Source organism: Calliphora vicina, chromosome 4 (genome assembly GCF_958450345.1).
Source record: "Calliphora vicina chromosome 4, idCalVici1.1, whole genome shotgun sequence".
Lineage (NCBI taxonomy): Eukaryota > Metazoa > Arthropoda > Insecta > Diptera > Calliphoridae > Calliphora > Calliphora vicina.
Genome location: NC_088783.1, coordinates 52,767,675 through 52,785,402, shown reverse-complemented (window position 1 = coordinate 52,785,402; position 17,728 = coordinate 52,767,675). Strand labels below are relative to the sequence as shown.

The following is a 17,728-nucleotide window of genomic DNA, read 5'->3' as shown; positions in this document are numbered from 1 at the left end:
ATCCATATTGTCTATATTAATGACTTAGTAAACCAGATATAGATCAAAAATAGGCCAAAAATCGAGGTTGTCCCGGTTTTTTCCTTATAACTCGGCCATTTGTGAGCGAATTTAAATAGCAATCGAGACGGGATCCGATATATTGATGTATCAATCATGTTTGTAAGTTATTTGGGGGCTACGGAAAGTTGATTTCAACATACAGACGGACATGTTTATATCGACTTCGCTATATATAACGATTCAGAATATATATACTTTGTGAGGTCGCAAATGAATGAAACGGAATGGCAAACTTATATATACCCTTGCCACTAATGGTGAAGAGTATAACAAAAACGTTATATTTAAATTAACAAACCAATGTAAACAAACTTTGACAAATATAAGTCAGAAAACTGATTGCAAAAAATATTCAGCTGGCTTTTTAATTTATAACTACCCTTCAAAGGGCTCACAAACCTTGCTTCCTCTTGAAATTTTTAAAAATTTTCTAAACCACTGTGCAATATGTATTTACTAAAAGATATTGAATACATATTATTAATCTACACCCTCATCTCTCTTTATTCATGACGGACGCATTGCAATATTACTCGATGTAGCAACAATTACTGTTACGACTCTTCAGTTGATTGAACGATCCTTCATCATCTTTTGCACCCACTATAAGATTGACCTAAATACAACTAGATAAGTTTTGTATAACTGTAATTAAGTCAAATGTTTTCTTTAACTGTTCGCAATTAATTTTATATGAAAGATGTTTGATTCACATTCACATTAGTGCAAAACCGCAATTTATCATTGATTTTGTATTTTGTAATTTATAAGTATTTTGTTTATTTTTATTTTTTGTTTCTGTTTACGATTTCGCACCATTGATTTCATTATATCAATCTCTGAAATGTTAATAAATATCAAACAAAATGTTATGATTAGTTTTTATGGGCAAGTGTTGTGGTATGGGAATTTAAATGTGATTGTATTGATGTTAGATTATAATGATATAATCGTTTAAGCCACACGCCACATTAACTTACAACTTTAGATATAACCCACTCGGCCAAACAATCAAAGTTTGTCAAAAGCGATTAAGTCTCGAATAAAAATTGTGCGTAAAATTGATCGAGAATTTTTAAAAATATGAATGTTTATATTCTGGAATAATTTTCCATAATTAAACTGTCCAACAGCATTTTTGGAACAGAATAGCGACCCTATAATTCTGAAAGAGCATGTTGAGTAGATCATTTTTGTAGAATAAACTTATAGTCCGGCTGGTCTTAATTTTGTTTACAATGGGTCAAAGTTTTCATTTTTGGATCGAAGGGAGCATATACTAATTGAAAAAAATTAAATTTAATATCTGAGAGAATTCTTATGGTCAGAGTTATAGTATGGAATTTTATGGAGATCATTTTTGTGGAAGATCTTAACCCTCTAGCTCCTCTCTTTAGGGGTGAATTTTACCATTTTTTTGAGAAAATCAAAAAACGTCCTTTTAAAAAGGACATATAAGGATTCAAATATTCTACGAAAATTTTTGCCGGAAAATTTCAGTGGGGCTCACAAAAGATACCAAAGTTGTAAATAAAGCACTTTACGCTTAATTAGCAAAATTACACGCCACCTTGGGTCTCACATTTTATTAAAAAAATCACAAAAAATCTATTTATGATTCGAATGAGTTGATATTTGAATTATAAATAGTCCTAGAGAAGGTCTACAAAAAATATATATACATATGTAGATTATCACTTTTAGGTCAAGAGTTATTTAGGTTTATTTATTTACTTTTTTAATTTTGTTCGTTCATTTTTTAGTTTTTTAGATATGTCGGGCCTACGGTGGTTCGAAATTGTTTTTTTAAAATATCACCTATAAAAACAACTTACTAACAGTCATGTCGTCCCTATAAAAAGTTACACGCATCCAAAGTTGGTACATATAAAAATGGTCATATTTTTTACGTTTTTTCCCAAAAATGTCCCTATATATTTTCTTTTGTAGAAAAAAATGTTCTTCGGGACTATATAAAATTTGTATATGATCCGAAAAGGGAACCTAATGCAAAAGCGTGGAAAATAAAACTTGGATCACTTAAGTGGACCTAGTCGACTCCAGACCTAACCAAACTTTGCCAATTTAAAAAAAAAATATGGTTTGAGCATAAAATTCTAAAAATACAAAGCACCGATTCTCGAAAAAGCAACAAGCATGTACAGCCCTATATCTTATTTAAACACGTACAAAGTTATTTTACCATCACATAGTAATTAACGTCGCAGTAGAGTGTTTTCCAAAAAATTAAGTTTTTGGAACACATTTTTCACGTATTAGGAATTTTGGTATTTGAAAATAAAAAGTGTTAAAAATTATAATTCCATTGCTTTACAGACATTTGGATCTACACTATTTCCAAATTTCGTTTTAATATCTTTAACCGTTAAAATTTTACATTAATTAAAATTTTATATTTTTGTTCATGGAAAATCCCAATATTAAAATTTTTTAGTTTCTGAGGTAAATAAAGTCCGAAAAATTCATAAAATTATTTAATTTTACTAAACTGTTAATCTTCAAGTCCTAATCTTATACAAAAAACTTATATTGATTCATAAGGAGCTGCACAAACCTAGCTCCCTTTTGAAAAATTTTAACTTTTTTTTATATATTCCATGCAAAATGTGTTTTTGAAAAAAAACGTAAAAATTACGGCCATTTTTACATGTTTTCGCACGATCCGGATCGATCCGTATGAAGTGAGATCATAACAGCTGTTAGTGTTTTTTTCGCTTTGTTTACATACAAATGCAAACCTGATCTACACGACTTGCTTGTTTTTTGAACGTTTTCCAAAAACAAAATTGTAGAGAGCATACGATCGTCAAATGTTCGTCCGTATTTTCTGTCAATGTCAAATGATTTCCTTACAAATTCCGTCTAGATGATCACATTCGTACTATTCTACACATAATTTTGATAGATCATATTACTTGTGTGACAATGTAAGCGGGGCTTAATGAACCTTCTAGAATGAATGTTTCACTGTTACAAACTGAGCGAGAAGTGAATATTTTTCGAATCTTTGCATAAAGTTCGATGTTGGTACAATTTTCGAATGTTCTGGTCAGGTGGGTTGCTTTGTATTTCAATGTATTTGTGTTTGTTTACACTTAAACATACATATTTTTAAATCTAACAAGACTTTACCACCAACACCTCTCTTTTATTTTGGTTTCTATTTGTTTTGTAGCTATGTTTTCTTTCATTCTTTGTTTCTAAGTATCGTTACCAGCATCTAATCTGTTAGCCAAATCTGGCAAATAACTGTTATATTCCGTTGTTATAAAGCCCGCTAGCTTTTTGTGTAACAATTTATCAGTACTTTACACAAAATCCCTACTAAATATCTAGATGAGAGTCAATTGACACTTTACTGTCTACAAGTAAACGATAATGGGGTTAGTTTAGGACTAGTGAAATGATATAAGAAGCGAGAACTCTTTTACAACATCTTAGAAGAGCTGGATTATAAAATTAGCTGACCTCTTTGAACTAGTTATGTGACGAACCATTCCACGAACTACAGGGTGAAGATAAATATTTATAAATGTATTTATTCGTACATAGATACATTGTGGTAACTATAAATCTATGTGTGTCGGTTAGATGATTGGTTGCTAGATTCTAAGGGTCAAAAGTCATTTGGGCTTCTTATGGTTTACTTTAATTAGATTGACTTTTGAGTTTGGCTAAACGATTATAACATTTATTAAGGAAAGAATCTCTGCGTATATTCTGAATGTATTGAATATGCACAAAATCCTATAGATACTCTAAAAACATGATTTCCAAACTAATTAGAGTTCTGTTTCTTATCTGATATATAAATTTTATAAAGGAGATTTTGCACATTTTTCATACTGCTCAATTGACAAGAGGGTCATAACTAAAAATTATGGTTTTTTAAACAGAGTACCACAAAATATTTCACACTTAGTTATATATGTATATCTATAGAGAAACAACAAGAGCGGACACCATAGATAAATACACATAGATCGGAAACTCTCCTGTCGAAGACCTAACTCAGTTGTCAAAAACCTGTATTATTAAACGAAACTAATTGAAAACAAAACCAACACTCGTATGTGTGATTATTTTGAGTAATTTTCTAGTTTGAGTTTTTTTCTAGTTTCCGCTCTATGTGTATTTTCTATGGCGGAAACAAGAAAAAGGTCAAAATAGAAAAATTACTCAAAATAATCACACATACGAGTGTTGTTTCTGTTTCCACATAGTTTTATTTACTAATACATTCTCATCTCTTAGGTTTTTGACAACTGAGTTGGGTCTTTGACAGGAGAGTTTCTGTTTCCACTCGTTGTTTCTGTTTCCACATAGTTTTATTTACTAATACATTCTCATCTCTTAGGTTTTTGAAAAATGAGTTAGGTCTTTAACAGGAGAGTTTCCGCTCTATGTATATTGCTCTATGGTTATATCTATCTAATGACCAAAACATATGTAAATACTTATAAAATATGATTGTTTTTTTCTTTCTAGTTAAAAGAGGACGCACACACAACATGGCGGCCACCGTGTCAACCAAAATTTCACACACTGCCCTACCAGTCCAAATATCAACACAATCACAACAACAACATCCACAACCTTCACCCACTCTCTCAAAACGTGGACATATACGATCGGCTTCACTAGAGAATGCCAACTCACTAGTATCGAAAAACACATTGGGACTGCCACAAGTGCAGGCTGGCAATACCGGCACACTAAAGTCACGAAATGAACAGAAACGTATGCGCAACAAATTCGGTAGTCACAGTAATTTGGAAGATTTTGTGCAGCACGGCCGCAACAAATTCAATAACATTAGACAAATGTTTGAATTGACAAAGTCGAGTGCAAAAGCTAATAGTTTCAACAGCAGCACAGCCACCATAGATAATTCTAGCGAACATCAAATGCAATCATTGCCACCAATGATGACACAATCATTAACATCGGCCACAATGAAATACACACAGCAGCCCATGCAGGCTCAAGGTCAGAAAAGAACGGCTGCCTATCAACAACAACAACAACAACAACAACAGCAAACGCTTGTGACAAGAAAACCATGTGCAACAGCATCAACAACACCAACAACAGTACAGGCACCAACACCAACTTCTATAAACGGATGCGGAAGTGGTGGTAGTCGTTGTAGTATAACGGAACTTAATGAACGTTTAAATATAACGGAGTGTTTAGAAGCGAATAGTAACAACAGTAATATTAATAACAACAACCATCATAATATTAATAACAATAGCAATCAAATGCGTTTACAACATCATCAGCAGCAGCAGCAACAGCAGCTGCAGCAACAACAGCAACGTTTACAAACCCATACAGCTTTAGTGCATAATACTAATCAACAACATCAGCCGCAGCAGCATCATCAACAACAACATCAGCTGCAGCAGCAACAACACCAACATCAACCGCGCAGTGCAAGTGATTTGTCTCATATTCAACCGATTGAAGAAAATCATGAACAACAGGTTTGTTTACTGTTTTTTTTTAACACAAATATATTTTATTTCTATATGATGCCCTACCATAGGCGAGCAGAGTTTGTGCAGATGTTTGAAACACCCATTAAATGAAATTCAGAAATTTTTAAATAAAATTCCAAATTAAATTGAGCATTTCAGTTTAAAATTTAGAGAATACAAAATAAAATTCAGAAGTTCAAATTGAAAATGCGATAATTTAAAATGTAGAAAGAAATGTAAGAAAATTCCAAATAAAATTGAGAAGATCTTAAATTTAATTGAGAAATGTTGATATCAATAACTTAAAAATAACTCTTTCCGTCAGAGTTGAGGAATCTGTTATCCGAACTCGTTATGGTTTGTAACAATGCCACAATTGTCTTTCTCTCCTGTCAAAAACCTAAATCAGTTGTCAAAAACCTAAGTGGTGAAAATGTATTAGAAAAAAATGTGTGATTATTTTGAGTAATTTTTTTTGTTTGAGTATTTTTCTAGTTTCCGTTCTATATGTTCTCAATTTCAATTGGAATTTTCTCAATATCAAACTTAAAATCTTAATTTCGTTTGGAATTTTCTCAAATTCACATTGAAAAAAGTTCGTTTCAGAAATCGGCAACGAAAATTGGGAACGAAACGGCACCGATCAGTAACGAAAAACCTGCCATTTGGGGCCGGAACGAAAACAACTTCAAGTAGGTTGTTTTCGGTGCTGTAGGAACGAAATTATTTTAATGAATAAAAAAAATAAATTGTCTTTATTGAAAGAGGAAAAAATAATAGATTTTGTCAAAAATAATGAAATTCTATTTAATTTCCAAATGACAACTTAAAAAATAATTTCGTTTCTGTTTTATGCCGCAACGCACCCAACTGAAACGAAAACAATTCAGAAACGAGACGGTGACGAACACCAACGTTTTTCAGTTTTCGTTATCGGCGCCGATTACTGTATATGCGGAAAGCCAGCGTTAACGGCTGTGCCGATTTCGATGAAATTTTGTGTGCGTGTTTCAGTGGGTCCCTGGATGGTTTAGATCAGTAATGCGCAGCCCATAGCACAATTGTGCAGAATCAAATCACACGTATTCTTATGCTCTTACATTTTAGTAGTCGTTGTCCACTCAACGAGACAACTAGGAATACGCATCAGCACTGGTGTATGACTTTTTCTTTATTTTTTCAGTTTTTGTATTTGTGTGTTTGTAGGTGCACTGAATAAAATAAAGAATTGAATGTGTTGGTGAGAGGATTTATTTTTGCGAACCTCTGGTTTAGATCAATGATGTTCATTTCATTGTGCTTTCGCGCTGAGTAACAACACACATATTCTTGTTCTCTTTAAAAGAGCGTAACAAATGTCTCATTTTTTCAGAAATTCATTAAGCATTGTTGTTGGTTGGTTTTTGGACGAAGCAAAGCAAACACACGCGTTTCAATTACAAATGAACACAAAACAACAAAGTCGGAAATAAATAAAAAATTTTAGAGAATTTCGGTCGTATAATGTGTATTCTTTTATTTCCTTAAAATTTAAATTACATTCATTTAATAAATCGGTTATATCTGGCAAAAATTCTAAATCTAAACATTCTTTATTTTGTTCTTATTTTAAGTGTTTGACATTATGTTTGCTGGGTAGCTCTCTCACCAATACATCTTCATTTATATTTTTGAACATCACTGGTTTAGATTCACAATTGACCTATATAGGTACAATGGGCGTGACACTTCCCCTACGAAGTATATATTTATTAATAGCTACCGAGCGAAGCCGGGATGGTCAGCTAGTTAAATATAAATTCTCAATTTTATTTGAAATTTTCTTAAACGTTGAAATTCTCAATTGAAATTTTCTCAATTTTATTTGAAATTTTATCAAATTTCTTTCGGAAGTTTCTAAATATCATTATTAAAGATAAAATGTACTAGATTAAAGATAAAATGCAAACTGTTTCTTTAATCTATTACGAAACTGTCGTAGGCGTATGACGTTTACGCCAACCACGATAAGGGGGAATGTTCTTAACTTCAATTAAAAATGGTATTGTACTTAAACAGTCCGTATAGCCATCAGTCTTTATACAAATAAACTGAATATTTATAAGTGAAGATCTTCTTAGGATATTGCCTTAATACACACGACTGAATCTCTTATACCAAATAATCCAATTAAGTGATACAACCAAAAAATCCATAAGACTAGATAACACAGTGCAACACGAAAAAACATAATCATATACGGACACATCTATGTGATAAAAGACCAAACAAAAAGACCCAGTTTTGCCCAAAGTCGTGAACGTTTTTTATGGCCCCCCAAATATTTGGGGACTCTGTGTCATTTTTGCAAAAAATTTATCATTTTCGAAGGCTCATATCTTGCAAACAATTCGGAATTTTGATTTACTCTCTGAGGAAAAGTTGTAGCCCTTATCATAAAGAACATATAAAGTAAAAAAAACTTTATCTTCAAGATCAAAAACGCAAAAAACTTTGGGGCCCCATAAATAAAGTGCATGAAACTGGGAGACACGGGTCTTTTTTTTTTGTCTTTTATCACGTAGTGGTGACGTATATGGTTATATTTCCATGACTCAAAAAATAACACACAGTGTAATTAAGGAATATCGGGTCTGAATATTGCGCCACTAGATGTCGCTTTGAACTAAAATTAACTACAAATTCATTTTTTAGTGATTCAGTTAAAACGTTGTATTACGGCTACAAAACAATTACAAAAATTACAGGCAATTTATATATTTATAGTAGATATATTGAAATGCTTTATTTCACCAAAATAAATTTACAAAAAAACTGTTATACTGAACTTTTTCTATAGAAAAAACTGTTATAAAGAAAACATTCTTCAGAATGAACTTTTCTTTTTTCTATAGAAGGATCTGTTAAACAGCAAATTTTCTATAGAATAAACTGTTATACAGAAAACTTTCTATTGAAAAACTGTTATACCAAAAATGTTCAATAAAATATACTGTTATATAGAATATTACTTATAAAAAAAAAACTGTTATAAAGAAAATTTTCTATAAAATAACTGTTATATAAGAAACTGTTTTAAAGAAAATATTCTGTAGAGGAAACAGTTCTACAAACAATTTTCTATAGAAAAAACTGTTATAAATAAATTTGTCTACAGAAAGAACTATTATACAGATAATTTTCTATAGGAAGAACTGTTATACAGAAAATTTTCTATAGGAAGAACTGTTATACAGAACATTTTCTAAAGGTTATACAGGAAAAAAACTGCTATATAGAAAATGTTGTATAGAATAAAATGTTATACTAAAAATTTTCTGTAGAATATACTGTTTTACAGAACGTTTCCTGTAGAAAAACTGTTATAAAGAAAATTTCCTATAGAAATAATTGTTATACAAGAATTTTAGAAGAAAGATAGAAGAAACTGTTATACAGAAAATGTTCTATAGAAGAAACTTTTGTACAGACAATTTTCTACCGAATAAACTGTTATACGGTCAAATAATGACACCTTTTAATTGACAATTTTTCTTTTCAACTATAGATAACGATGCCAAAAGTTTTCTCTATCATACTCAAGTTTTTATACCCTTCACCTTCGTGAGAAGGGTATATATAAGTTTGTCATTCCGTTTGTAATTTCTACATTTTTCATTTCCGACCCTATAAAGTATATATATTCTGGATCCTTATAAATAGCGGAGTCGATTAAGCCATGTCCGTCTGTCTGTCTGTTGAAATCAATTTTCTGAAGACCCCAGATATCTTCGGGATCCAAATCTTCAATAATTCTGTCAGACATGCTTTCGAGAAGTTTGCTATTTAAAATCAGTAAAATCGGTCCATAAATAACGGAGATATGAGCAAAAACCCGGGACAACCTCGATTTTTGACCTATTTTTGATCTACATATATCTGGATTACTAAGTCATTAATATAGACAATATGGATATCTAATGATAGATATTTCAAAGTCCATTGCAACGATGTAGATAAGGCTATAGTAAGTTGGACCTACAATTGGTCAAAATCGGAAAAAATATTTTTTAACCCGAATTTTTTTTTATCAAACAATTTTTTTTGTCATATTTTTTTTTTTTTTTTAAAAAAAAATTAAAAAAATTTAAAAAAAAAATTTTTAAAAAAAATTTAAAAACAATTAACAAAAAAATAAAATTTTGTTTTCCTAAAAATATTTAAACAAATTTATTTTAAAGTATAATTTGGTGAAGGGTATATAAGATTCGGCACAGCCGAATATAGCTCTCTTACTTGTTTGTCATAATTTTATCTTGTTGAAAATAAATTGTCAGTTACAAAGCGTTAATATCTGGCCAATGCCTTTATAAACTCTCATCGGGAACCTACAAAGTCGAACTTGTCCTGCTATAATTTGTTATTGACTTTTCAATTTTATTGTTTTGTTTTTGTGTTTCACATACAGAACAATAAAAAAGTATACACCAACAACAATTGCAATTACATTTATGTTTAGTTATATGTATTTTTTTTTTAACAAAAACACTTGTCTGTTTCAATTTTATCTGATTTAGGTTTTTGGGTGTGTCTACTAACTCTAACACACATTCTAACTCTGCACTCGTATATGTGTGTAATACATGTATACCTATACATTTTCACACACTAAAAGCTAACTACACCCATACTCTAAAATATATTAGACTTACAAACATTATACACTTCATTTAATACCCAGACCACATTTTATTTCCAACTATTGTATTTTTTTCCTAAAGACTTTTCCCTTTTTCTTAAGATTTTTTATATTTTTATTAACATTATTTGCTCTTTCGTTTTATTTACTTTGTAGACGACAACACAAGCACCAGCAACAACAACTACAAATCTTTTACGCCCGATTGCTTTTAAGCCGATCCCTTTTGAACCGGACTACACTCTGCCCCAGCGTTACTGTGATGTCGTTACTTCTGCTCAGGCTCAATCAGCTGCACACACAACAAACCCACATAATGTGGGCGATCGTTATGGTTCGACACCTTCATTGGCTGCAGCACCAGGTTCTAACATGAGATTTGGCAGTAAGTTAAATGACAATTTTGTATTGTAGTTTTTATTTATTCTCTCATGACTTTTACGTCATTCATTCATTTCATTTCACAAGATTAATAATTTTGAAAGACACTTTGAATGTTTTCTTAAAATGAAATAATATTCCAGGAAATTGGTAAAAAAAAACTGAATGATTAATAGGAATTGGGATTTGTAGGAAAGATGAAAGTAAAAAAGCTTGTTTTTCATTAGAATATCATTTATAACATTTGTATGGCTCTTGCAATTTTTTTAAATACATAAATCCTTAATAACTTTTAAAATAAGCGTTTAATCGAGAAAATTACAAAAAATCGCTTTTTCATATGAAAAAACTCAAAAATATAAAATCCGAATAACTTTGTTTATAAGCGTTTAATCAAGAGGAGCTTGATCTGTGATCATTCATGTTTCTGACCAAAAATCGATTTGTCATAAGAAAAAACCCAAAAATCTAAAATCGTTAATAACTTTGCAAACAAGCGTTTAATCAAGAAAAGGAGCTCGATCTGTGATCACTCATATTTCTGACCAAAAATCAATTTTTCATATCAAAAAACCCAAAAATCTCAAATCCTTAATAACATCGTTAATAAGCGTTTAAAAAGGAGCTCGATCTGTGATCAGTCATATATCTACCTAAAATCTAATTATACCCTACACCACCATAGTGGGGAGGGTATAATGCGTTTGTGCAGATGTTTGTAACGCCCAAAAATATTAGTCTAACACCCACCTTAAAGTATACCGATCGACTTAGAATCACTTTCTGAGTCGATTAAACGATGTCCGTCCGTCCGTCTGGTCGGCTGGCTGGCTGTCCGTGCAAACTTTGTGCGCAGAGTACAGTTCGCAATTTTGAATATATTTCGATGAAATTTGGTACATATTGTTTTTTCGGCTCAAGGACCAAGCCTATTGAAACTGGCTAAAATCGATCCATTATTTCACCTAGCCCCCATACAAATGTCCCTCCGAAATTGGACTTTATCGGTCATAAATGTTTAATTTATATATGTATCTCCACAAATTCCGCTCCAAATAAGTTTTATATACACAAAATTCATGTCACCAAATTTTGTTATGATCGGTCCATAATTAGTCATAGCTCCCATATAGACCCGCTTCCGAAAATCACTTTAACGTGCATAAATCGCTTAAAAATGTTGGTATACACACAAAATTCAACATAGTTAACTTTAATATAGACATAAATTACACGACCTAATTTCATGGTGATCGGTCCATAATTGTTCATAGCCCCCATATAAGGCCCACTTCCGAAAATCACTCAAAAATATAAATTATTGAAATTTTAAAAGAAAAATGTTTTTGCTCTTTTACTTAGTGTAGGGTATTATATGGTCGGGCTTGACCGACCATACTTCCTTACTTGTTTATCATATGAAAAAACTTAAAAATCTAAAATCCTTCAAAACTATGTAAAAAACGTTTAATCAAGAAAAGGAGGTCGAATTGTGATCACTCATATTTGTGGCAGAAAATCGATTTTTCATATCAAAGTCTTCAAAAATCTAAAATCCTCAATAACTTTTTTATAAGCGTTTAATCAAGAATGGGAGCTCGATCTGTGATCACTCATATTTCTGACTTAAAATCGATTTTTCATATGAAAAAAATAAAGACATTTATGTATATGGATAAGTCATGAAATTGGGATCTATTCGATCAGCTGTATTGAATCTTTAAAATTCTATAAGTCAACGGAGCTCCGCGGAGTTGAAAAATATAAAAACATGTAGGATGGTGACTAAACGATTTTCCTTTGTGAGCTACACATTAAGTACTTTATTAATGGTAGAGAACTAAGTATAACAATAAATATGACAGTTTTAAAACACTAAAACAAACAATAACATTAGTTTTTTGTGAAATTTTGTATAAATATGACATTGATTTGAATGATTTGTCTTTCTTAAGATATTGCATTTAAATAATAACCTGACTAATAGTCAGTAATTATTTCATATTTTAAAACTAAATCATGTTTTGTAAACTATTTTCTTGTAATGAAAAACAACAAACATATTTTTAAATTAATCACTTGTCCTAAGGAAATTATTTACCAATGCGGATTCAATTACAGAAATTCATATATATTTGTAAATTGGTTCGAAATAAATACTTTTTAAATGGTTTGCTAAACTATATTTATTTTAGTGTGTAACTAAAATTGACTTTTAGTTTCCTTGAAATCAAAAAAAAACACTTCAGCAAATTACCACGAAACACATAAATATTAAAAGCAAATTAACAATTGCAAATTACACTCATACTTGGACAAGTACAGTACAGGGAAAAAGTAATAAACAGTAAATATTTGTCAAGACTTAAAAATGAATTAGTTCAACAGATTCAAAAACGTACTTTACAAAGTTAATGAGTTAAAATGCTAATATAATTTCTCTTCACTATATCAATCGGTGTGATTAACTCAATCAACCCTATCGCGAATCAATATTTCACATGAAATATTTTCCCTTTTCCTTTTTTCGTTCATCAACTTTGTTCACGTGAAAAAATTCCCCTTGTTGTGAAATTTTTAGATGGAATTTTGTAAACAATAAACAGCTGTTACGAACAAAATCAACTATTGTGAATGTAAAGTTCATCGTGATATTCCCGATAGCAATTTTCCCTTCGAGGGAAATGGATATTTCATGGGAACAAAATTTCACATGTTATTGCCGATAGGGGTGAATATTGAGGCAACGCTTACAAAAATAGAGAGTTAAATAATTCATTACTTCGATCGCTTACAAATGGGGACTTAAATAAGTTATTACTATTAAATCTATCACAAATTGGCTTTAAAAAATGTTTTTTCCCAATTAGCACTAAAGCCCCAAAAATTCAAGCATTTGAAAATTTTGTAGGAATTTGACTTTAATACAAATGCAATTATGTTTGAAATATTTGAAAAATTACTGAAAATGAAACTGTAATTCAACTGCTTGACTATAATTCAAGGCCTGAATTACACTTGCTTTCAATTTAAATATATTTTCTAAGAGAAATTTAGTGAAGAACAATTATTTGAAATCAATTTGGAGTAGATTTGAATTAAAAAAAAAATTAAACATTCAAAGGTTGAATGAAGACCCCAGATATCTTCGGGATCCAAATCTTCAATAATTCTGTCAGACATTCTTTCCCATTACTAAGTCATTAATATAGACATTATGGATATCTAATGATAGATATTTCAAAGACCTTTGCAACGACGTATATAAGACCATAGTAAGTTGGACCTACAATGGGTCAAAATCGGGAATAATATTTTTTAACCCGATTTTTTTTTCACCAAAAGTTTTTTTTCGCTAACTGTTAAAAAAAATCATAAAAAAAGTTTTAAAATTTAAAAAAAAAAAAATTTAAATTTAAAAAATTAAAAAAAAAAATTTTAAATTTTTTATTTTTTTTTTCCAAAAAATAAAAAAACTGTAAAAATAATAAATTTTGTTTACCTAAAAATATTTAAAATTTTTATTTTGAAGTATAATTTGGTGAAGGGCGTATAAGATAGCTCTCTTACTTGTTTTTTATTCGATTGTTCGTACAAGAATATAAATATAGTAAAAATATTGTAAAGAAACTTTTTTCGAGTCTGTGGTGTATGACTTAAAAATGCGGGAGTTTTTGAAATTTTTAGCTTTTATTTTGAAACATTTGTACAATATAAATTTATTAAAAGTATTGGCCATTGTTAGATATGAGCTTTTCCCATCTTTCTGGCAACATATGGATTCCGAGCCAAAAGAACTGCTCATCTTTTGAGGCCAATTTCGGATACTCTGTTCTAAAGTGAATCGGATACCAGAGAGAAACAAATAGTAGTCGGACGGGACAAGGTCTAGTCTATAAGGCGGGTGAGGCGAAACATTATAAATAGTTATAAATAGTTTTTAGCTGGTATTGCAACATGTGGGCGAGTGTTGTCATGATGGAATATTTCGGTTTCATGTCTGGCCTCATATTCTGGGCGTTTTTCGCTTCAAACGCAGTTGCATTCAGTTTAGGTTCCCTGTAATTATCTAGCCAGTTTCCAGCAGCTTATAATAGATAGGACCCTTTTGCTCCCAACAAATACAGAGCATTACTTTAGCGCCATTGATATTTGGCTTTGGTGTCAATTCGGCTGGTTGGCCGTGCATCACATACGATCTCTTACACTTCAGGTTATCGTAATGGATCCATTTTTCATTGCAAGTAATGATTCGGTGCAAAAATTACTTTCGTTTATAGCGATCAAGCATCACTTCGGACATGCATAATTGTCATTCAAGGTATCTCGGCATCAATTCATATGGTACCCAATGTCCCCGCTTTTGCATGAATCCTGCTGCTCGCAAACGTTTTGAAATTGCTGCTTGCAAGCTCTTGTTGATGCCTCCAATCCTTGGTTTTCAAATATTTGTCTTCCTTGTCAAAATCACTGATTTTGAACCGCATGTTGAAACCGATAAAACACATTGAAACCGATGAAACACATTCACCTTAAGTTTTGGGGAGCACTTGGTGTTCTTCAGCCGCATTTTTTCAAATTAAATAAGTAAAGCAAAACTTCCCGCATATGACGCTTTGATGGTATAAAATTCGACATTTTCGAAGCAAAAAAAACTTTGTTGTGGACACTATAATGTTCAATACCTAAGTGAGAATAAATCACAGATATGTACCCTTCAAAAATCTCGTTCATCTATTAAAAATCCCGCATTTTTAAATCATACACCCAAAATATAAAAAAAATACTAAATTATAATCAGATTAACACAATTATTAACTCTTTTTGGAATTCCAAGAATATAAAATGAAATCAATTGGAATAATAACTGAGGATTTGAAACCATTCCGATCGAAATGTGTGACAGGCCGCCAATTTGACAGGTTTCCAATTTGATATTGTTATGAATTTCCATTAGCGATTTGAATTTAACGACTGCCTGCAACATACATCATGTTTATAAACATGCTCTAGAATTCGAATATTCTAGTTTTGTCCATAAAGAACTCTCATGAGGCTATTCGAAGGAAGATGGCGCTGTGTATAAATAGTGGCTGCGGTTGCAGTCGGAGTATAGTTTATCTTAGGCGCTATTCGAGTTAACATCAATTGTCTTGTGCAAAGTGTAATTTAAATGCAAATATGTTTCGTTGACATTCGTCTTGTGTACATTTAAAGCTATAAGAGTCGACCACTACTTTAGTTTCTTTCTCTAAATCTCAACACAGCGCGAGAGCTCTGGTTTTAGAAGATCAATTGATAAATGAGTTGAGTAAATGTAATTTAGTACATATATGTTGATCACTTTTACCTCACACTGTTCATGAATATTATGAAGTATTAATTTTCCTATAGCCAGTGTTGTGTATTTAGTTATTTTTATTTTTCAAAACAATAATTAATAATTGCAAATAAATGGCCTGTAGTTAAAAACGAGAGAAAAAAAAATAAACCAAAAACCACTCATCATTCATTCAACATTAAATTTATTTATATTTTTTGTTTTTTATTTTGCTACACATAAACTGCTTTTAAATTTTTAATTCAGCCTTTATTTGTTGCTGTTTTGTTTTGTTTTATTTTATTTTTATTACTACTACTGCCACTATTTAAGTTTAATGGGTTTTAGCTTTTAAATACTTATGCTCGTACTCAAACAATTTATGCGATTTTCTGTTTATCATCGTTAGGCACGACCGATTTGAGGCACGGAGGAGGTATTGGAATTATTGGTGGCGGATGCGGCAATGGCGGAGTTGGTGTTGGAGTCGGTGGTATGGCAGGTGTTGGTGGTGGCAGTGGCTGTATTGGAGGTTTTGTTGGTGGTTATTCAAGCAATAATTATTGCAACAGCCTTATGGCACGTCGACGTGGTTCCAGATCGTTGAAGATCAACGATAGTATGGAATCAATTCGACACACACCGGATTCAGATGTTAATAGCCAAAGTGGTACTATGTGAGTATTATTTTAGGTTTAATTTGAAATATTCACAATTATATTTGCCATTCGTTAGCTGTCTGTCCAGCTGAACGTTTGTGTGTACATATCGTATTTAGAAATCAATCTATCTAAGTGAGAATTTACATTAACTTGAATTGATTTTTCAATTACAGCAAATCCAATGGTAGCAATTGCAGCAGCAGCGTTAATACTATGATGAGTAACAGCATTACAATGGGCAGCTCAAGTATGACGTCCAGCAAATACTGTTTATCAAATGATCAATGCGATATGACACCATCACCCTCCGATTCGGGCATTTCGGAGCTGGAGGCAGCCCTCAAAGATAGAGATTCGGAATTGTCTTATTTGAGACAGACCATGGAACACAATGAGAAAGTAATTTTCAAAGTACAAAAGGTTTTATTTTGTTTTAACAAATTAATTATTTGTTTCTAAACAAATTTTCATAAGTTTTTTATCAAAAAAACAACTATTAATTAATTTTGTTTTTTTATTAATTTTAGGACAAGGAAACCTATTGGGAAGGTGAAACGAAACGCTTGAAATTATACTTTGAGGCCCAGCAGCGTGAATACATGCTGAAAATCAAGAAAATGGAACAAATGCTGGCCATGCAACAATTCCAATTCAAACAGCACAAATTGCGTTACAATGAACAGACTCAAAAGTTACGCGAGCAATTAGCTGAACTGAAAAATGAATATGAAATTTTAAAGTGAGTATTACAAATGAAATTTGTTCTATTCTGCCTACATATGTTTCTATATGAGTCAGTGTCTATTATTTGTAGATTAAGTTGAAATGTCATTTTATTTTCTAAGAATAATTACGAGTAGCGTAATTGTTTTATAATTTTCTAAATTAGTTTGTTTGCCATTTAATAGTCTTTGTGAAGCTGCGCCGATATTTAACATAAATATTTGCCATTTCTTACTTAAATATTTTAGGAATTCATAACGTTGGAATTTAAAATCTGAAATAAGTAGAATCGTTATATTTCGTACATTTTGAATCCCCATTTAATATTAATTTGATTCGAAAAATTTCAATTTTGGAAATTTTGTTGTTTTTTTTTTTTAATTTTAACTTTTATTTT

The 17,728-nt window shown here is 31.1% G+C and overlaps 1 protein-coding gene across 1 annotated transcript in view; it reads left to right on the top strand.

The window, feature by feature from the left end:
* Nucleotides 1–17,728, top strand: part of LOC135958086 (dual specificity protein kinase splA-like) — a 134,769-nt gene that overhangs the window by 113,349 nt on the left and 3,692 nt on the right. The window contains exons 4-8 of the mRNA XM_065508951.1: nt 4,573–5,573; nt 10,402–10,630; nt 16,356–16,623; nt 16,782–17,007; nt 17,136–17,347. Of these exons, the coding sequence (XP_065365023.1) occupies nt 4,596–5,573; nt 10,402–10,630; nt 16,356–16,623; nt 16,782–17,007; nt 17,136–17,347 (1,913 nt within the window). The 5' untranslated portion in view covers nt 4,573–4,595. The remainder of the gene's footprint in view (nt 1–4,572; nt 5,574–10,401; nt 10,631–16,355; nt 16,624–16,781; nt 17,008–17,135; nt 17,348–17,728) is intronic.